The following is a 23,015-nucleotide window of genomic DNA, read 5'->3' as shown; positions in this document are numbered from 1 at the left end:
CACTGCGGGCGCGCCTTTCCGCTCCCCGGTCCCTGGGGGACCGTGGGGAGGCGGACTCAGAGGCGCCGGGGCGGTAGGAACTTTGCTTAACTAAGGTTGGAAGACCATTCCCCCCCCCCCCCTAAGGTTGGAAGACCATCCCCCCCCCCCCCCCAAATTAAGTAGATCATATTATATTGGCAAAACTAATAATAATTTTTTATGGGTTTAGAATGAAGGTTTTGCAAGTCGCTTTTCCTTCTCGAATCTCTAATTCTCGCGGCATCCCGTCCTCACGAGGTGGGTGTGGCATCATTCCCGGGTAACTGGTGGAAGAAACAGCCCAGAATCAGAATGGTGGACCCGGACTCCCGCCCTTTCCTGCAGTTAGATTCTTAACCGGGGCTTTCCCCTTTATACAATGATTGAACCTAGAATAGAGGCGAAGTCGAAGGAATCCATCAGACGAGAGGTCTGAAATTTGAAAAGCGCTTTGAAACTAAAAATCTCTGACATTTACTGTGTTAAGAGACTTCCTCTTAGTAGTAAAACTTCCATCATTCAGTAAGGGTTGATCTTTGGTAGCCTGTGGAGTTTGGGGAATGTGACTTAAGATCAAATGGTTTAGCCCACATTTTTTTTTTTTTTAATTTTATTTCTCCAGGGGGGGAGGGGCAGAGGTAGAAACAGACTCCCCGCTGAGCAGGGAGCCCAATTTGGGACTGCATCCTGGACTTGAGGATCGTGACCTGAACGGTAGGCAGATGCCCAACTGGCTGAGTCACCCAGGCGCCCCAGCCCACGATTCTTACCAGAAAGAATTAAATTGGGGAGGTTAAAGTAGTGTTCCAGTATAGAATGGGTTTTGGAGGAAGTGGAAAGAAACTTTATACACAGTCTGCTTTTCAAATATTATTGATCACCCTGTTTTTACCATCAGAGTAATTCTGTTGGGTGACCTTTAACCTTCAGCAGGATATAGAGGAAAGAGTGGCAGTCAGAAGACCTGGGATTCATTCCCATCACTTACCTCTACCAACCGTGGTTTACTTAATCACTGTTGACGCCTGTTTGTTCACCAACCGAGTGAATATCCTACAATCAACTTTTCCAAGCTCAGGAATTACTGAGAAGATCAAATGAGATAATAAATGTATAATAAGTTTTAAAATTTGTAAAACACATAATGACTTTAACATTTAGCATTTCTTATGTGCCAGAAATGGACAGACACTGGTAATAATAATAGACCCCTTTATACTGTTAGTCCAGAGAAGAAAGCTTAACACGAGGAGGCAAACCTTAAAAGAAAGAATATTTTTAGCTCTTTGAAGAAGATACAGGTGCAATAATAGCAGAACTTTGTACACCCAGCTTCAGCTCCTGACTCACTGCTGTTCCCTGTCCCAAAGGAACAAGTTCATCAGGGAGCCAAGCTGCAGCCATGGCTTTTAAAGACATCGGGAAAACACCCGTGGAACCAGAGGTAGCAATTCACAGAATTAGAATTACCTAACCAGCTGCAACCTAAAGTCTTTGGAGAAGGTATGTACTGATTTGATCAGAAGCACAAAGGAAAAGAATCTCAAAGTGAAAGGACCAGTTTAGATGCCTACCAAGGCTCTGAGAATCACTATAAGAAAAATTCCTTATGGTCAAGGTTCTAAGACCTGGGATCGTTTTCAGATGAGGATCCACAAGCGATTCATTGATTTGCACAGCCCTTCTGAAATTATTAAGCAAATTACTTCCATCAGTATTGAGCTAGAAGGTGAGGTTGAAGCCACCATTGCAGATGCTTACATCAACCTTTTTAATAAATTGGTTATCAGTTATTTAAAAAGAAAAGAAAGGATATTCTTAAATGCTGGTAGTACAGCAGAAGCAAGTCATTTTATTGGGGAGTACGGGAAACTGAAGAAAGGGAAGTATCAAGGAAGGCTTATGACCAGACCATAAATTTAAATTAGACCTCCTTGAATAAATTTCGTATATGTTTAAAGGGAAAGAAAGCATTCCAGGCAGAAAACAGCCTAAGCAAAAAAACAGCCTAAGCAAAGGCATAGTGTGTGATTTGGGAAAGCGAAGAAATTCACTATAGTTAACACATAAGATTCATGCGAGTAGAAAAACTAGAAAGGCAGACTGGGCCAGATTATGTTGAATCTGTATTAACATATATATCGTCAATATAGAAATCTATATTAATCATTGTATAAATGTTAATATAGAAATTATCCAGTCCCTGTTATATGCTGCCATTATGGAAAATAAACAAGACACATAAAGCACTATCCCTTATCGTTAAGGTGAACTAACCATTCGGTTTGAGAGTTTCCAGGGATGTGGAACTTTCAGTTTTAAAGCCCGCAAAGTCCCAGGCAAACTGGGATGAGTTGGTCAGTGTACTTACTACAAGAATAGCCCACAGAAATTTGGCCACAATATTCCACAGTAGCCCTGAAAATACAAGCAGTAATCCATTTGGCTTGTTTTTTGCAGGGAGCATCATTCAATATCTTTAGATTCCCTAGTGCATGTTCTTCAGACATTTGGCACACATGCCAGTGTTCAACTTCAGGCTTACGTAAGAGAGCTACCAAGTGCTAGAACTAAGACTATGTAGGTAGCATGTGTGGAATGCACAGTGTTAAGATCTTTATAGGCCGCTTACTGTTTTTATCCCCTATAAAGACTTCTGAGGCAAAGACTAATCCTCTCTAACCCTCTCTGTTTTTAAGATGAAATGTGAAAATATATGTACTTAATCCTTTATATATATAAAAATAAAATAAAATAAAATAAGCCTTGAGGCACCTGGGTGGCTCAGTGATTGAGCATCTGCCTTTGGCTCAGGGCGTGATCCCAGAGTCCTGGGATTGAGTCCCACATCGAGTTCTCCACAGGGAGCCTGCTTCTCCCTCTGCCTGTGTGTCTCTGTCTCTCTTTGTGTCTCTCATGAATAAATAAATAAAATCTTTAAAAAATAATAATAAGCCTTACTATCTCTTGTATCTTATAAGGATTGCAAAGTGATAAAGCATTTGTTTTTTGTGGTCTTCTTGGGTGTTACACAACAGAGATGTGGAAATGTTCTGAATAGTTCTTAAGCACTTGAAACGTGGCTGATGAGATCAGGAACTGAATTTTTAGTTCAATGAAATATTTCATTTGTAAGAACCACTTCATATACTTTAACTTGGGCTGGAAACAAAATATTTTTCAAACTGAGAAATCTCAATCCCAGTTGCTGTAGGGTTCAAATTAGAGCATATTTACTAATATTACCAGAGTTTATTTAGGAAAATAAATGTTTGGGCAGCTTAAATGAAGCCAAATAAATAACTACTTCTGTCTTCGCTAAGGCAACCTATCTGTGGTTAGCTTTAAAATATCCTGCAATTGGGACGCCTGGGCGGCTCTGCAGTTGGGCACCTGCCTACAGCTCAGGTCATGATCCCGGGATCAAATCCTGCATTGGGCTCCCTGCAAGGAGCCTGCTTCTCCTTCTTCCTGTGTCTGTGCCTCTCTCTCTCAGTCTGTGCCTCTCATGAATAAATAAATAAATCTTTTAAAAATATAATAGCCAAGAAATACGCATTTGATTTCCAACTCTAGCCGAAATTAAGGCTTAATGATTTAATCAAATACACAATATTCATTGAAAAAATAATGATTTTCCCCTGAGATTTTAAGTTTATTGCTTTCAGCTTCACAGTAATGAATCAAGTCAGAGGGCTATGGTCAGAGATGATTATTTCTTATAAGTGTTAGTCTGTTAAAATATTCTGATTTTACCTGCATCTAAAATTCTCTTTTCCTTTGATCTCTCAGATCTCTGTCCTCAGATTTTTCTTTTGCCTTTTGCCTCGCTATTTAAAATTATCAAATCATTCCTACTTAAAATTTTCAGAAATAAGTTCTGAATTTCCTGAGATAAATACTGGAGAGGATAGGTTTTGTTGTATTTTATCAGTAGCTTTTGAATAGTTTGAATTTTTATTTACAGAACAAAACTGCCAGGGCTATCTCATTCCATTAAATGGATCAGAGTAATAAATCAAGAATATTATATAATCTAAAACCACATTCTAATTTAAAAATTAGATTTAATTAAAAAATTTTTACTGTCAGAATGAGATGGTCTGTTTCAGCCTTTATGCCATCCACCCACCTTTCTCTTCTTTCTTCTGAAATAGACTTCTCCTGAAGCCAGGTAGCTCAGTCAGTTAAGTGTCTGACTCGACTTCAGGTCAGGTCATAGGATCAAGTCCTGTCTGGGCTCCATGCTTAGCGTGGAGTCTGCTTGTCACTCTCCCTCTTCTCCTCCCCCTGCTCATGCGCATGCCCTCTGTCTCTCAAATAAATAAGCTCTCAAATATATAAATAAATAAAATCTTTAAAAAATAAAATAAAATACATTTCTCTATTAAATTTTAACCATAATGTCTTTTTAGCCACTCGATGATATTACTGTTTTAAAACACCATCATGCAGAAACACCAAAATTTTCACACCATTTTTTCCCAGATATGTTCATATGTGGTGAACACTATTGCTAGATTATTATGATATGATGATATATTTAATTCCAGTATTCAAAGTAATGATTTTTTCCAGTATATGACAATGCTATACACTTCTAACACATAGCATGACTACTAACTCTTCCAAAACAAGTAAAAACAGTCTCTAAATTAAGTATAATAGGCTATCCTCCCAGTTTCCCATAGCATTTGCCATACGTATTTGTTTAAATGAGCTATGATAAAGCAAAAATTTAATAAAAATTATTATAGCAAGGTAAAGATTAAGAAGATTCTATCCGGACAGATAGACAATTGCTATCTCAGCGGTTGGCTCAGCGGTTTAGCGCCACCTTCAGCTCAGGGCATGATCCTGGAGACCCAGGATGGAGTCCCATGTCGGGCTCCCTGCATGGAGCCTGCTTCTCCCTCTGCCTGTCTCTGCCTCTCTCTGTGTGTGTGTGTCTCTCATGAATAAATAAATTTAAAAATATTTTTTAAAAAACATTCTATCCATTAGCTTACTTTTCTTCAAAACTAGTGAAAAAATTACTCAGTTTTAATAACAAAACACCTAAATCTACCATGGAAAACCCTAGTGTTCTGCATAAGCGTGATTTGAAACTACTAGTTCATACTATTCTAAGTTACACTACATTTTCAACTTTCAATTAGACACTTTTTCCAGATGGGTGTTTGCTCAGTTCCTAGCTATGTTAGAACCTTTTTTAACCAGTAAAGGATAAATTGGAAAAAAGATCTGGGGAGAGGGGAATCAAAACTATGAAACAAATGCTAGCCCAGATTCAACTTAATTGAGTGGTAAATATTTTAATTCTCTTTTCCACTCCTTAGCTCAGAAACACCTGGTTTGGCTGACCAGTTAAAATGCCAAAAATATAATCCCGCTTTTGGAGAAAGCCTGGCCAAATAAGGGAAAGACAAAAAAATAATAATAATAAGGGAAAGACCCAGTTTTCTTAGATTAAACAATTACTGTATCCATTTTTCTCAGCCTAAATCCAGGACAACAAAATTAAGGGCAAAAATATTTATTTTTTTAAGGGCAAAAATATTTAAATAGCAATTGTCTACTGCTTTCCCTCCTACCAAAATAACTAGTAACATACAGTATAAAAGAGCAATGCTCTGATTCATTATGCATCATTTTCTTCCTAACCTCACTATGCCCCCACCTACTTCCCTATTTGCAGTTCCTCAAATAAATTATGCTTTTTTCCTTGCCCCAGAGTTTTCACACACATAGTCCATCTCCCCTCTCCCAGATGGCTCTTCTCCTCACTCTTTATGAGGCTCACTTACCTACCCCTAAGGTGTAAGTTTAAATGCCATTTCTTCAGGGAGGTCTTCATTTTACATTTTACATTTCCTTCTACTATAGTTTTTCTTCATAGCACTTACCACTATTTGTATTATGCCCACTCAAATATATAAGTAAAATCTCTTTCTAGACTGTAACCAAAACTCTCTGTTTTGCCCAACACCTAGAACAGTGTCTGGCACAGTTGGCCCTAATGTTAACTCACCTTTCTTAAAATATTTGAATTAATACATAAATATTTTGTAAATTTAATCAAACAGCCAAGCAACAACAATGAGATTCTATAGGACTTGATTGTTTTGTACCAAGCCACTCTACCTCCCTTCTCCCTATTGCAACTTAACACCCACACATTTAAATCCTTACTAGTGTGGTATTCCTACGGGAGCAAGAATCATTATTCAGTTGGATGATTAATCATGACCTCATTAGGATTCTAATGTCTACAAAATTTTCAACTACCAGTTATCTTTCCTACAGCAACCTTAGGTGTCTCCCAGAGCACTCAGAGTATTCTTTAAAATCACATGTCCAAGTAAATTGTCATTGTCATGGTATTTTCAGTATTTTTAAATAGTAGGAGGCTACTATCACCATCCAGGAGCTCATATAAAATGATGAGCTTATTTTTTTAGTCATGTGGTACTTGTCCCATACCATCCTTCAGTATGTGACTGACAGACTGAGATTCTCTTTTTGGCTACAGTATACATTTTTTAAAGATTTTATTTAAGATTTTATTTATTTATTTATTCATGAGAGACACACAAGGGAGAGAAAGAGGCAGAGACACAGGCAGAGGGAGAAGCAAGCTCCATGCAGGGAGCCTGATGCGGGACTCGATCCCAGGAATTGATCCCAGAACTCCAGGGTCATCCCCTGAGCCAATGGCAGGCGCTAAACCACTGAGCCACCCAAAGATTTTATTTATTCTTGAGAGACTCTTAAGAGAGAGGCAGAAGCATAGGCCGAGGGAGAAGCAGGCTCCCTGCAGGGAGCCTGATGTGGGACTCAGTTCCAGGACCCCAGGATCATGACCTGAGCCAAAGACAGACACTCAACCAACTGAGCTATCCAGGCATCCTGGCTACAGTAGATTCTAAATGTAAAAGATATGAAATATTCTAGGAGAGGAAGGGAAAAAGAAAGAAAATCACCATTTATTGAGCACATATGAGCCAAATATATACCAATATATATTCTTGTTCAGTCCTCACAACAACCCTGTGAGGTAGGTATTATCTCCATTTTACACATAAGGAATCAGTTTTCTGACAATGTAGATTGTCTTGAATTTTTCTGTTGACATGAACTTCCATTTGTTTACTTCTCTCCTCCCTGTTGTAGAGATTTGGGCAGCTGTATACTAGAAAATCCAACTTTTACTCAATAAATATTAATTTAACAAAATAAGTTCCACAATATATTAATGAATGTTTGAATCAGAAACTACCAGCCTTCTGTCTCAAATTACATCATTTTCTAACCCTTTTAAAGCATTCTTGCTTGGCTTTCACATTTCTTACTTATTAAATCCATATGTAGTACAGGTGACCCTTGAACAATACAGGGATTAAGTGTGCCTATCTGTGCACAGTCAAAACTCTGCATATGACTTTTGACTCCAGAGCTTAACTAGTAAAAGCGACTGTTTACCAGAAGCCTTACCAAAAACAGTCAACACATATTTTGTATGTTCTATGTATTATATACTGTATTCATACAGTAAAGTAATCTAGAAAATAGAAAATCATAAGGAAGAGAAAATATATTTACAGGATTGCACTGTATTTATCAAGAAAAAAATCCATGTATAAGTGGACCCACACAGTCCAAACCCATGTTGTCCAAAGGTCAACTGTATATTCATTACCAGCCTAATAGACTCTCTAGCTTCTAGTTAAAGTAGTACCTGCAGAGTTCACTTGTCTCATAATTAGATGAAAAAAGAGACCACCTATCTCTTAATCTATACCCAAAAGGAAACTTGTACGTTTTCTTTCATGGTCCTCCTCCTGTCCTGCATGAATAGACCAGGATTGAAGAACTTTATCTCCTTCCTCCACCTTCTGTTTAAAGGATAACCTTGATCCATGTCTATACTCCTGAGCAAAAATAACTTTTGATTTTCTTTCTCATCAACTTCTTTATCAGCTCTCTATTCCCTCAGTTGATTCCAACTTCTCTGGACCCAATAATAATCTAGATAAAAATATGCTTCAAGAGGAAACCAGCCTGTGTGGGAAGATCAGCTTATTTAGCAATGCCAGACACATAGATTTCTAAACTTTCTTTGCATGTGATACTCTCCACCACATCTACTCTGGGTCTTCAGGATTGGGGTGGCAGAAATGAAACTGGACTTCTGAGTCTCCAGGGCATGTATATGGAGTATGTTTCCTGATCTACCATTTTGGATAACTAGGGAAATGTGTAGGGGAATATCCTATTTTTCCCTTTATGTCTCACTAGAAAGCTATTCTCTGTTCTCAGAGGAATTCATTCCAATAGTATATGATCACACATAAATTTCCCCAGGATCTTCAAAGGATGCTGTAGCTATAGGAGAGGCTGTCCATGCTGATACCAGCCACAGCTGCATACAGTTCAGGCACCACCAACTCTGGTACTTGCAACACAGCTTTGTCATCTGCAGTTTGAGCAGCAGTTTCTAGGCGTGAGTGTAGCTCTTGAAGTGAGGGGCGGCTCTCCTCACTCCAGCGCCAGCAGGACTTCATAAGACTATACCTGAAAGGGGAACAAGAGAAACTAACTTCCTTGATAAGACAAATGTTTGAGGAATATGTCTCTTCTCCTAACAAACCTTAACAACAACAACAAACCCTTGCAGTTCTTTAATCTACTTCTCATTGTCCTCTCATAGTCTTCCCCGTTAATAATATTCCTTCTTATCCTCAGAGACCTTGCCTAACTGAACCCCTTTCCCCCAGCCAAGTCAGTGTCTTGCTATGCCTAAGATGTGGCTGTTAACACCCAACTCTGTCTTTGCTCATGCTATGCTCAATTGCCTGAGTATCTTCCCCATGGTTGTCATTTCCTACAGCTTTGTTTTAGATCTAAATCCTTCTATGCAACCTTCCCTTATAAGCCTCAGCCCACACTGTGTCTCCCACACTCTTTTCTGCAGTAAAGAGTACAGTGAGACAGTGTAAGAGATGCTAATTTAATAACACTGATAACATTTAGCAAGAACTTATTTTATAAGGCATGGTGGTGAAACTGAGCATGCGTTATTTTATTTTAGCCTCACAATAACTTTGAGGTAGGATTATCATCATTATACCTATTTTAAGATAAGCAAACAATGTCCCATAAAGTAGCAGGACTAGGAGTGTCTTTTTAACCCTATGATGTGAGTCTGAGCTTTTCAAAATCTTTCTTTTATGTTGCCTCCCACTTTATGTTGATTTTTCAAGGTTGTTTCAGGTATGTCCTCATCCAAATATTAAATTCTCCAAAATCCAGTAATAGTCCTATAAATCTGTGCATGTCAGATTGATGGGGTGAAATTAGGCAGATGCTCAGCTGAACAGGATTGGAGTAAACCGAGGCTACCCCAGGTTTTTGCAGATACTTTATTGGTTAAATGTCTCCCCTCCCCTAATATAAAGGACAGATTTTTACACATAGATAATAAAGCCTATAAAAAATATGTTTCAACAATCATTCTAGTATACCCAGGCAGTATTATACTGTATATATATGCATGTGTGTATATATATATGTATGTATATAGTTATGATATTTGACATTTATAATCTGCTCAATACTTTAACTATTGGTGGGAAACTCAGTTGATGGAAATCTACCCTTTCAAGGCTGAAAAATTATAACAAAAATCTTATCAGAAATTTATATTAATATACTCTCCTCTGACTTCTTACATTTTATTTAACTTTTTCTTATATTCTATAGCAATCCCTTTTTGTAATTTATAGGTTAGAAAATACTGTGTATAATTTTTAACTTTTCCATTTTCTGCCTCTGCACTGACTCATCAGCTGTCCCCTTCTGCTGATATTATTGGATGCTCCTCCCATCCTTCTAATTTCTTCTACCCCTCCTTCTTCTGGTTGGCTTCTAATTTGCTCAGAACTGGGAAAAACAGTCAATATTTTATAAAAGTTATACACCAAATAAGAGCCAGTGAGTTACTCTAGAATAATGGATTTTATAGCAGCTATATTAGAACTGAGGCTGGCAGTCTCTGACTGACAACCTTTAGACAAAACACTAATGTATTTGCATTGGATTTGGTCCACTTCTTACCTATTTTAGAAGCTTCTAGAAGAACTAAATTTTATCAACTTAGATTGCTGATATAGTTTTCAGTAGTTGCCTCAACACTATGTGTGTGTGTGTGTGTGTACACACATACATATATATACAGATTTAAGGAAATATATATATGATATATGAGCAGATGTATTTTACTGCATAGGTTTGTCTAAGGCTTTATATTAGCACATAAAGGTGGGCTAGGGATCATCTGAGCCACTTTAAAAGGGCATGGTTGATGGAGATCAAAAAGGAGTTGTTGGGCAGCCCCAGTGGCTCAGCGGTTTAGCACTGCCTTCAGCCTGGGGTGTGATCCTGAAGACCCAGGATGGAGTCCCACATCAGGCTCCCTGCATGGAGCCTGCTTCTCCCTCTGCCTGTGTCTCCGCATCTATCTCTCCCCCTCCCTCTGTGTGTGTGTGTGTGTGTGTGTGTGTCTAATGAATAAATAAATAAAATCTTAAAAAAAAAAAAAAGGAGTCATAATGAGAGAAGAGTAGGCCCTAAAAGCCACTTACATGGTATGTGTGCAACTACTGGGTTTCTTCATGATTTTCCTTCTCTGGAGATGCTGTAGGATGCTGGTAGGAGGGACTTCAGGATATGGTGGTGCCCCTGTTGGGATGGAAAAAAATGAGAGTAGGAAAGGAACTTTAAGTCCTCTAGAATATGAATTATATCATGACACTTCATCCACCAAGCTAATTGCTTGCAAAAGGTAGAGCCAAAGGAAAGATACTAGATACAATATAGCTGCTCCCTAGTGATCAAGGAAGAAAATAACTTAGAGAATTTGGGGGATGAAAAAAGGTGTTTGAGAGGAAAAAAACTGATAATTAAAGAAAATGTTGAGCCTTTATGAAAGTAATAACGCAAAGTGAGAAATGAGAACAGCCCTCCACTCCCCAAACATGGAAAAGTACTGCATTTTCTCCATCAAATAGATTAATAAATCTAAGGACAATGTGTTTATACAAAATCACTCTTGGAATTATTCTTAGGATTTTAAAACATCTTTGGAATTGGTAAAGTGGGGGATCCCTGGGTGGCGCAGTGGTTTGGCGCCTGCCTTTGGCCCAGGGCGTGATCCTGGAGACCCGGGATCGAATCCCACATCAGGCTCCCGGTGCATGGAGCCTGCTTCTCCCTCCACCTGTGTCTCTGCCTCTCTCTCTCTCTCTCTGTGACTATCATAAATAAATGAAAAAATTAAAAAAAAAAAAGGAATTGGTAAAGTGTTGAGGAAAAGAAAGAAAAAGAAAGCAAAATTAAAAAGGTAAATAGAGGAGAGGGATTTCATGTAAGCCCAGTTTAAACCTCTTTCCATAGCATATGCCCTCCCCCAAACATCCCCCAAACATACTTGTTTATTTGCATACAGGTACTACTTTAGGGATCCGCCTTACCTAGAGTCACCATCTCATAAAGCAGGATCCCAAAAGACCAGCTGTGAAAGAAACAAAGCCATTTACTTAATTTCTATTTCTGCCTTTTTTCCTAAAGAGAGCTCACTTAAACTATCAGGGTCCTTCAGTAAGAATCATATAAAGGCCATGAAGGGGAATTGAAAGTGTCTCGTAACATAAGCAAAGTAATTAGAAAGCATTTCTGTTCAATACCCTTCAAGTTTAATCTCCTTAAAGACTGGATTTATGTCTCTTTTCTTCTATATTTCACATTCATAGATGTTTACTATCATTTGCTAAATTGTATGTGTATGTGTTCATGCAAACACACAAGCACATCTACCCAAAGAAATTACCTTCTGCATCTTTTTCATCCTTTCCATTCACTCCTGCTGAAATTTTAGTCCTTATTCTTAGCACAAGTCCCAGAGAGTTTTATCATTTATCTATTTCCTCAATAGATCTAACTGCCCAACCTAGGAAAAACACTAACAGAATAAGTTTTACACATAACAGGGCTAGATATTTGCCAGAGCAGTATGATTTAAGGCATACTTATTTCACTCTTCTATCATATCACCACTAAATGATCAACATTTCCCAGTTATGCTTATTACTCTAAGACCTCTACTGAAAAGCAGATGTCAGTGAAGCAGCAATGAAAGTCTCTTAATTGACTCACCATATTAACTGATATTCTAAATTTCCTCTGCTGCTCATGACATTTATGCTAGTAAGATATTACGTTATATCCATGTGCTTCTCCAAGCTACTAAATCACATGGTTACCAAAAGTCAATTGTAATTCTTTACAATACTATTTACACTATCAGATGTAACAATGCTATTATGTAATCAATTAAATATAAATGTAAAAAAGTACTAGCTCCTGAAAACTAGGCTGAATGCTTTGAAAGTATTCTATAATAATACACTACTGAAAAAGAAAGCGTTGTCAAATTGCATGGGTAAGCTAACAGTAGAAAATTGGAAAAAATAATAATAAATGTCTGCAGTTAAATTGCTTCACAGCTGTTGTTGTTGTTTTTTTTTTTTTTTCAAATTTTTCACTCAGAATCATTGCAAGCTGAAACTCAAACATAATGTGTTATGAATGCTATTTATATTTATACAAGAAATACAATGTATTAGCTCACTTAGCGGGTCAACCCTCATAAAAAAAGGCCTTGGCCCTCCCCCAAATATCAACAAATAATTGTATATTTATATGTTTGAAGTCAAAATAAATTACTTGATGTATGTATATTACTTTTTAATTTTAATAATCCCTGGTTTAACTGAACTTTTGATTAAGTGGACCTACCTCCTTCAGATAAAAAGGACTGTACTATCTAGTCCTTTAGATATTGGTAGGAATAATCATTTCATTTTTCTTTTGTCTTTCCTAATGAAGACTGCTAATCTAATACAGAAAGAATATTTTAAAAGGCACTAAAAGGGACCGCAGCCAGATGCCAAATATGAGCTCTGTCACAAAACACACATTTCTCCTGGAGAGTCTGGCTTCTGAGATTTCACATCACACAGAATTTACAACAGATGCAGTCATGGTCAGGAACCAGAGGACACCTAGGTCAAGAAGGGACGAAGTCTAAAGGGCAGAAACAAACCGTACACATCTCCTCTGATGCCAGCTGGTCTCAGCAGAAGCCGTTCTGGGGCGAGCCACTTGAGAGGTACCATGTGAGTAGCCGGGATGGCCCCTCGGGCATGGACTTCATAAGCCAGGCCCAGTCCACAGAGCTTAGCAGTAAGATCACTTTGGATCAGGATATTTCTAGCTGCCACATCCCCATGGAACAGATGCTTATCCTGGAGAAATTCCTGTCAGCATAAGATCAAATATGGGTCAGCTATCTGAGGTTGTAGCTGGAGTCACAGACAAGGAGAAGCTGTCCTAGGAATCCTCAAAAAGACAAGGACATTTTTGACTGAACAAATCTCACTGATAATGACATAACACTTCCAAGTCACCATAATGAATCAGACATTTTTGCATTGTTTAGACTACTAAACTGAGCAAATAATCCAAACAGCATTAATACTGAGTTTGGAAAGTATGATCTCTCACTGTGTCAAGCCCTGACCCCTGCCTGAGTTTACATTTCTCTTAGTTAGGATCCAGCTAGACCCTGCAAAAGGAAGCAGGTTTCAAGTTTCTAGCCACAGTCCCCTAAACAAGATAATACATATATAGTGAAATTGTGTGTCGTAATAATAAATTTATATCATCCCATTTTGTCCCTAAAATAACTAGGTCAGATAAGATAGGGAAGTATCATTTAGATAAATCTAAATGATTATATAAGGTCACACAGTTTTGAGTGGTATATCAAATACTTAAAATAGCTTCAAAGAGCCTGATTTTTCTAAATAGCAAATGCTAATTTTAAACACAGTTATCTAAATAACTTCAAAGAAATTGCCATCTATATTTCCTTATTCTGGTAAAGGTACATTTTTTTTCTCTTAAACACTGAATTATTTCTCCTACATCTTTATTTAATTTAAAATGAATGAATGATCTTGCTGTTGTCCCTCTTATTTCTTCTCTTCCACTTGTTCCTTGTTCTTTTTAAAGTCTGTTTTCCATCACATTCAGTATCAAAGCAAGTCTCCAGCCAAACGTGTTCTGAACTCGTCTTTCTTGTTTTTCAGGCATAATATTGTGCACTTCCTTCTAGCTCTGCAGCCTTTCACCTATTTGATTTCTCTTCCCACATCTCCTCCCAACTCGCTTGCTATTTGCTATTTTACATCTCTTAATATTAGTACATGTGGGAAAGTAAGAGTGTCAAGCATTTAACTCTTGGCCATGGTTTTTGAACTTTAAGACTGAGAAACCTTTTAAAACCCTTCCTGTTCCTTCTATAAACCCTAAGTTGATGACTTTCAGCCTAGAATTACCAATGTTATAGTGTCTTATCTAAATAATTTCATAAAGAATAGAAAAGCTTATTAGTGCTTGAATTTCTGCCCCTTAACTTCCATCTGAGTCTCTTTATAATATATACCCCATTTGGAAATAGAAATATGAGAAATATGGTGTCAAATATCAAGCTAACAAGAAAAATCCATACCATCTGTTGGCATTTTGCTCAGCCTTACCAAAGCCAGGAGGACCTGACTCCCAATGTGATATACTTGTTTTTCTGTAAGATCATAGAGAAGGCTGTTCATGGTCATTACATCCTAAAAAGACAAAGAAAGAAGCATTATGTCAAAATGACATGAACAGATTTGAAAAAATAGGGGCAGAGATATTCTTAAATGTAGATATCAAGGCTAAAGAAAAGATGCAAAACATAGGAACTAAGATTCAAGGAGAGGCTAATATGAGAGATTCTCAGATATGCAAAGTACAATGATTTATTATCCTGGAAAGACAATAAAGAAGGTAGATGAATAATAGGATAAAGGAAAAGCAGAATAGCAGGAAAGAAAGACAAATATATATGAGTATATATAGTCCCTGAATAAAGCAATAATTTTCCTGGGGCACTATGTGTGTGTGATATTAATGAAACATGTTAACTCAACACATTGAATGACTACTATGTGCCAGGTTCCAGTACTAGGGATTCAGAACACAAGAGTAAGCAAAATAAACATGACTAGGGATTCAGAACACAAGAGTAAGCAAAATAAACATGTCAGCTGCCTCTGCTACTTAAAGTGTGACACTAGAATCAAATAATCATACATAAATATTGTTACATATCTACAAGCCCCATGAAGGACATGGAAAAGAGAGCATATGATGGTGACAAAAAAAGAGATTGGAAGGATGAGTGGACAATGACTATGCAAAAAAAAAAGAAAGAGAAGTTTGGTATGATGAAAAAAGCATGCAGATGGTCTAAAATAGAGAAGCAAAGTGGTGCCTGGGTGGCTGTCAGTTAAGCATCTGCCTTTGGCTCGGGTCATGATCACAGAGTCCCAGGATCAAGCCCCACAATGGGTCTCTGCTCAGCAGAGAGCCTGCTTCTTCCTCTCCCTCTGTCAAATAAATAAATCTTTTTAAAAAAAGACTGAATAGATCTATAACAAGTAGAGATGGAATTTGTTATTTTTTTAAAAAAATGAAAAAAAGAAAAATAGAATAGTGAGGTTAGAGCCGAGAACAAGTTATAGATGGATAACCTCTTACAAAGGTTTAAATGCCTAAAGACTTGCACATCGTCCTATTTGCACCACTAGATGGAAGGCATTAACAGGGTCTTTTTATCATACACATTTAGTAGCAAAATAATCAGTCTATTGAGGAGGCTTGATTAATATTGAACTTATTCATTAGTAAGTGACAACTAACTATGGAAACATGCAATACTTCAAAAAGAGCAATATGTAGAGAAGTAGGAAGATTGTAAGGAAAAGGACTTGCACTATAGTCTAGAAATTTCTAAACATTTAAATTTTTTAAAAAATGAATTTGAAGTACAAAAAACATTCATGCTGAATTTCTCCTCAAGACTGGCATACTAGAGTGATGTTACAGAATAGAGGACACACTTAAGGCTAACAGCAATGAAATTACAATAAGTACTAACAATAGTTTTTACACACATAGTTTCTGTTAATTTTAATAATAACTTATTATTATTCCCATTTTACAGATTCAGAAAGTTCAGGCTCAGAGAGGTGACTCGCCCAAAGTCACATAGCTAGTAGAAAATAAATCCTAAAGCTCATACTCTAAATCTGTCTGCACAATATGGTAGCCACATGTGGCTAATTAAAAGTTTATTATTTAACAGTAAGTAAAATTTAAAATTCAGTTTCTCAATCACATCAGCCACATTTCAACTGCTCCATAGCCACAAGTGATTAGTGGCTACTATTGTGGACAGAGCAGATACAGAGCATTCCTGTCATCATAAAAAGTTCTATTGGATGGTGATACTCAATCATTGTTATTTTATTACAATAATGTCTCTCTGCTTTGTCATTAGCAGGCTATTTGACATGTGAACAACTATCAGCCAGGTCAAGCCTTTCCTTCCTAACACCTCTACCCTGCTCACCCGCCGACAGGTCCAGAGAAAGCTGAGCAGGTCGCCTTGGGCCACATCCTCCAGCACCATATAGAGTGGCAGCCTTTCTGTGCAGCAGCCTTCCAGCTGTACCAGGTTCTTGTGCTTCCCCAGGTACTGATAGAATTGGATTCTCCCTAAGAAATCCTGCACCTCGTGGAGCCCAGCTGGTTCTGTAGAGGACAGATGAGCCATGGGAAACAGTCAGAACATTACCAATAAAATGGGAGGTATGAGGGAAGAAGCAACCTCAGATGGTAATTCTCAAGGCTCCAAAGGAGAGTAAGTATAGGCAAAAAGTAGAGAAAGGGAGCTGATTAGAAGATAATTCTCAATGTCACTGATTTATTTTTTTGTTTTTTGTCAAAGCAACATAGAATCATAGGCATTAGAACTGGGTAGACTTTAATCTGCCTAAATAGACAAGAGTTCACATTCAAATATTATCACTGCCTAGGCCTTTTGAATAGTATTCTTGCTTACCCCAGCTTTGTGCTGTTTTATGTATCCACTACTACTGGTCCATATAAAGAGAAAAAAAGAAAAGAGGGAGGGAGGGAGAGAAGAAGGGAGGAAGGAAGGAAGGAAGGAAGGAAGGAAGGAAGGAAGGAAGGAAGGAAGGAAGGAAGGAAATAGTTGCAATAATTATTGCATATTAGGGAAAGTGATAGTGCAGACAAATGAAGGAACAACCTCAAATCCTCATGCACTAATGCCCAGTTTTTATATCAGCCTCAATAGGCAACACTGAGCTACTGAAAGACCCCCAAGAAAAACATTTCTGCCTCAAGTTTTCACTTTCTATTCCCATCTTGCTCTGCAAGCAATTGTGATCACAGCTATCTATTGATTAACATCTAAGTGTCTGCAAGCTTAACAACCACCCAGGCTTGGGGCTCCCAGTGGAAAAGTAAAAAAGAGAAAGAAAGGGAAATCAAACACCTCTCCCTTTACCTTTCAAAGCCTTGAGGATAACACTCTTTGGCTTATCAGTGTCCCCACTGTGCATCTTGGTTCGATAGATAGCTCCATAACTACCCTTGTGAATCTGCTCCAGAACTTCAGAGAGTTGCTCTCGGGGCACTTGCAGCTTAGCCAGAGCATGAGTGGTAGTTTGTAGGACACTTTCCATTGATTTCTCCGTAAGTGGCACAAACACACTTCCTCCATGTCCTGCTGCCTCCCAGCTTCGGCCCCTAGATGGAGACACAGGGCCAGTGCCTAGAACAACGATCATACCAGTCATCTATTCCGTACCCTAGGTAGGGACTCCAAGAGAGCAGAGCCTGGAACACACTGGCAAGGAAGTTCCTCTAGCAATTTTCTCTCTGGCCGATGCTTCTGTGAACTTCTGATGCTTCTCTATGACCAGCACCAATACCAACCTTGTAAAACATTTATAATATAACCCTATTACTTCTAAGACAACTCAGGATGGACCTCTGGAAAGTGGTAATGACATTTCCTCTCTTTCTTAGGATTATATGTATAATATGGAGACAATTAAGCAAGTTCCTGGGTAGGTACTCAAACCACAGACACCTGAAAGGTGGTGGTAACTACCCACAGGAACTAATGTTTAAATCAATAAAATGGCTTTTAAAGGTGGAGGGAAGGTATGGATAACTATTCAACTCTAAGCCATGATTATTCCCCCTCCTTTATGATGTTCCCAAAGTCAAATTATTGCATATTTCCTAGAATCTCAGTCCAAAAAAAAAATTTGGTACTTTTCTCTTTTCAATTTTCCTCCACTGGAAAAGATAAATTCATTCTTCTCATTAAATCTCCATTCATTCATTAACCTATCCACTTATTTGACAAATATCATATCCTACATGCCAGGAATTGTTCTCGTGTTGGGAATACGCAAAGTCTAGGTTCTGATGATTATTTTCTAGTGGTAGGAGAGAGAAAGCAGATAACATACCAGGTGATGAGTGTTATAAAGGAAAATAGCAGAATTAGAGGCATCAATGATGCTATTTTATATGTGAAGGTCCGGAAAGGCCTTTCTGATAGGATGATATTTGAAAAATGCCTGGAAACAATTACAGAACAAACCGTCTGGAATCAGGAAGGATATTACAAACAGAGGGAACAGGAAGAGCAAAGGTATTGAGGAAGAAGCATATTTGGCATATTTGAGGAAGAAAAATGAAGTTAGTACAGCTGGAACTATGTGGCATAGTTGGAGAATTATAAGAGATGAGGCCAGAGAAGGTCCAGATCATGGAAGGTGATTGAAAGAAATTTGTCTTCTTTTGTTCCAAGAAATAAAAATATTGCTATTTTATTTAATTCCAAGCAGAGAATAGCCAGGACTGATGTGGGCCTTAAAAGAATCATTCTGCTGCCCTGTGGAGAACAGACCATAAAGGGATAGGAAATACGCTCCAGATAGGAGCGTATTTCAGTGATCTCTGAGAAATGAGAGTGGCTTGAGTTTATTCTGAAGATAGAGATAACAGGATTTGCTAATGGATTGGATACAAAGTATGAGAGAAAGGGGAGTCAATGACATCTTCAAGATTTTAGACTGAACCCTAGAAAGCCAGAGGACATGTGTGAGGGAATTTCAGAACCTTTGCTGTGGACATATTACGTATAAGATGTGTATTGGATCCAAACTGCCAAATAGGTGGTTTAGCATATGAATCTGAAGTTCAAGGGAGACTACAATCAGAATAGAGAAAGTGTTTGAATCCATAAGACTTAAGGGAGTGACTGTAGATTTAAAAGGAAAATAAAGTGTTTCAATAAGGAGAAGGGGCAAAATTGTTTCAAATGCTTTTGACAGGCTAAGATGAGGACTCAATATAGCTATCATTGGCAATCTTGGAAAGAATTGTTTTGGTGGAGTGGTAGGGAGAAGAGCTTTGTTTTAGAATGTTCAAAAGAGAATGTGACAAGCAGAAGTCATGAGAGTGAGTTTAGATACCTCAGAAGTTTTTCTGTAAGTAAATTAGAAGAGAATTGTGATCTTTAAATTTTTTTATTTAAATTCAATTTAGTTGACATATAGTGTATTATTAGTTTCAGTGGTAGAATTTAATGATTTATCAGTTGCTTATAACACCCAGTGTTCATTACATCATGTGCCCTCCTTAATGGCCATCACCCAGTTACTATTTTGAGAGGGAATGGGGATCAGTCACTATAGAGTTTCTGATCACTGTCAGGCTTTTTTTTTTTTTTTTCTTTCCTTCTTTTAACCCTTAGTTTCATGAGAGCTAATTCACTTTCATTATATGCTCAGTGGTACTTCAGAACAGGACATCATCTCCTACTTAATGCTTCAAAGACTGTTATGAAGGCTACTCCTTTTCATTATAGAGTCCAGGAGCACAGAGGATGGCTGGAATGTATTACAGAGTAAAATGTCATCCTTCAAAGCTGGTAACAAAGCCTTAGGCCTTAACCACTAATCTTCCTCCCCAATACATTGACACTCACATGGCCAAATGTTTGATAATGCAGTAGGAAAAAGAAGACAGAAACAGGCCACATGAGGCCTCTTTTGCCTACTTCTGTTTCAACTAATAAGCATATACTGAGTTTCAAAGAGCTCACCTCGCCTCAACTCCACAAGAGGGGGGCCTCACCCTCCCGTAGCAGGGACCTCACCTTCTAGACTTGAGCTCACTGAGACTTGGATCTTACTCCATTTTCCCTGGACCTCTCCCCAGCTCCAGCTTAAGTTTTACCTCGGAGTCCAGGAGACGGCTGTTGAGCTCTTTGTCCTCTGATAAAAAGCCACAGGATGACCGCAAGAAGGATGAGGAAGATGCCTACCAGAATGGTTGGGATGATGATGATCTCATACTGCTGCTCCCGGACAACTGGGTAGGAAATCAAGCAGGAAGAGATTGAAGAATTTCAATCTGATGTTCACACAACTTCCCCTATCCACCAGTCCTCAGCTCCTCATACATGAAATGATCATCTCTTCTTTCTTCCCCTCCACTTCCATGCCGTGGAGCCAGTATTGGGAGCACCTCTCTAATCAGAAACCCCAGTGTCCCTACATTTTAGCCTATCAAGCATGCTCTGTGTCTCATCATTTTTCCTACTGAGGTGAAGAATGCAGCATCTGGATCTCTGATTGGCACTTATCACTCTTCAAAGACAATGACCTTTAGTGCTCAACCCTTTATTAATGCTGTCTTCATTTCTATTAGAAGTCAACTCATCGGCCTTCTAGAATCTATGCAGATCTTAGTCTCTGTCATCCTAGAATCAGTAGATAGTTATGTGATGATCAGTAGATAGGTCCTTACCACACAGCTTGTCACTGAGACTGCATTCCAGTAGCTTTCGTGCCATGCTCCTCTCATCTCCCAGGCCAACACAGCTGTCTGCTCCTTTTCTTGGCCCTAAGAGAATGCACAGAGCACCACTGAGAATAATTCCCAAGGACTCAGGTACTCTGAAAAAAATAAAATGGAGCATACAGAGAATTTTAAGATCCCACAAAAGATCATTAGGTATTAAGTACATGGCTGCCTGGAATTTTCTGAGTCAACCATTCATCTCTTTCCATCTACCTGATATTCAAGTGTGAAGAATTTTGTTTTGTTCTGGCATTTTTCTCTTTTCTATTATACAGAAAGTATAGCCCTGATCCAGTCTTACCTTTCATGCCATTGTTTCTCAAATTATTTTAAAGGTTCCCCTCCTACCCAAGACCCCTGCTCCAATGTTTAAGTTCATGTTCACAGTACCTGTTTGAGCAATTGTGGTCTGTGGGTTATATGGAAATGACCTAACTACCCTATAATCCCAAGCAGGTTTAATTTTTTTCTATGTATTACTTATTTTTTAATTGGAGCTTCCCCAGATCATTATATATAGACAGACACAGGCATTCATTCCTACCAGCATACAGGTTAAAGGGAATATCAGAACCAAGCCATCTTCTTTCTCTCTCTTAAACTAGATAGATAGATAGATAGATAGATAGATAGATCATCAAGAGAGAAGGGGGCATGGAAGCATACACAGGAAACCTGACTACCTGTAGAGCCCACCAAAGCCCTTAGAAGATGCTCATATTCACTCATATATATTCTTAAGTTTCAAAAATAAAAAACTAAAGTGATATACCATAAAAAATCTTTCTCCCACCCCATCCTTCTCCATGTATTCAGTTCCCAATTCTCCAAGTAAGGTATTTTCTTGCTTACTGGGCCAGAAATTCTTTATGTACATCACCGTAATTCTATATGATCAGCATATATTTGAAATTACACCTCCCAAAAACTGGTTATTTCTTTCTGAAGAGAACTTCAGAGAGATATATATATACATATATAGATATATATATAATATATATATAATATATATAATCATGTACATAAATTATATATGATTATATATGTGTGTATATATAATTATATATGTAACATATATGTTATGTTTATATAACATATATATTTTTTATAACTTTTATATTTTATAACTTTATTTTTCCCTTAGTTCCCAAGAGTCTTCCCTGGTTCTAATTAATTCTGACTGATCTGAAAAAAAAAAATGGTGATTTTTTTTTCACTATCTAGGTGATCCTAAGTATGTGATCTAGTTTTGTAGTAATTTGATAACATGCTAAAATTTTACAAATCAGAATTACAGCTTGTAGGATATTGTACATATGTGCTATCTACCATATTATGTGGTCTTCTATCATATGTTATGCTTTGTTGTTGATACTAATAACCATAATGTGACTTAATGCGACAGAGTCTCTTAGTTCCTAAAACACATATAAAGAAACCTTCCAGTTCCAGCTTCATCCCCTTTTCACTATTCCTGGAGCTCCATGTATGGAGAGATAAAAATTAGACAATTTTCTTATAACTCAGGAGAAAGACAGGTGGTTGGTTGACAGAAGCTCATGTATACAAAAGAGTAGCCAAGAGGAAAACTGGGGAGCAGGGAGGCACCTTCTTATTTGTGGGCTGTACATAACAAGGGATCTATGAAGTCAATGAATTATAACAAAGTCCATCTAGTTTATAAGCCAAAAAAGGCAAGGCAAAAGGTAATTGAGAAAGTTTCCACAATTCCATAAGACCACATAGAAGGAAAAGCACTGGTGCTAGGGCAAGAATCAGAAAGCCTTGAGAGGGTGGAGAAGGAGAAGATCTTAAATAATAAAACATCAGCATAGTCAGGAGAATTCAAAAGCTGTTTGAAAATTTCTCACTGCCATTCTCATTCTCGTTTTCCTTTCCTCTTACTTCCTTTTCAGTGCATTATCAGATGTAATTGTGTTCATTCAGGGAGCAGCCAGTTGAACGAGTTTGGCTCTCTGGGGTGTGTTCAGTGAGCATAATCTCTCTTAACCACAGTACAAGTGGAAGAAAAAGTCAGTCAGCAGCCAGCTCCAACTTGGAAGCTCTGCCCAGAA

At 37.9% G+C, this 23,015-nt stretch overlaps 1 protein-coding gene and 1 long non-coding RNA gene across 4 annotated transcripts in view; one reads left to right on the top strand and one right to left on the bottom strand.

Moving 5' to 3' along the window:
- Positions 1-11: 11 nt before the first annotated feature.
- LOC112917286 (uncharacterized) lies at positions 12-21,721 on the top strand. The gene is made up of 4 exons (XR_003234454.2): positions 12-95; positions 1,392-1,524; positions 16,526-16,720; positions 20,296-21,721. It is a non-coding gene; the product is annotated as an uncharacterized lncRNA (long non-coding RNA).
- STYK1 (serine/threonine/tyrosine kinase 1) overlaps positions 6,986-23,015 on the bottom strand; it is a 32,089-nt gene continuing 16,059 nt past the window's right edge. The window contains exons 2-10 of one of the 3 annotated variants that reach the window (XM_072766035.1): positions 20,887-21,035; positions 20,314-20,448; positions 17,561-17,827; positions 16,598-16,779; positions 14,682-14,765; positions 13,189-13,397; positions 11,553-11,593; positions 10,665-10,761; positions 6,986-8,595 (exon numbers count right to left, since the gene is read on the bottom strand). In XM_072766035.1, the coding sequence (XP_072622136.1) occupies positions 8,391-8,595; positions 10,665-10,761; positions 11,553-11,593; positions 13,189-13,397; positions 14,682-14,765; positions 16,598-16,779; positions 17,561-17,827; positions 20,314-20,448; positions 20,887-21,035 (1,369 nt within the window). In that variant the 3' untranslated portion in view covers positions 6,986-8,390. Of the gene's footprint in view, positions 8,617-10,664; positions 10,762-11,552; positions 11,594-13,188; positions 13,398-14,681; positions 14,766-16,597; positions 16,780-17,560; positions 17,828-20,313; positions 20,449-20,886; positions 21,036-23,015 lie in introns of those variants that run through there. The other 2 variants (XM_025995222.2, XM_072766036.1) reach the window with 2 other exon arrangements.

Source organism: Vulpes vulpes, chromosome 8 (genome assembly GCF_048418805.1).
Source record: "Vulpes vulpes isolate BD-2025 chromosome 8, VulVul3, whole genome shotgun sequence".
In the NCBI taxonomy this organism is placed as follows: Eukaryota; Metazoa; Chordata; class Mammalia; order Carnivora; family Canidae; genus Vulpes; species Vulpes vulpes.
The sequence above is the reverse complement of the archived record's forward strand: the minus strand, read 5'-3'. Positions and strand labels throughout refer to the sequence as shown.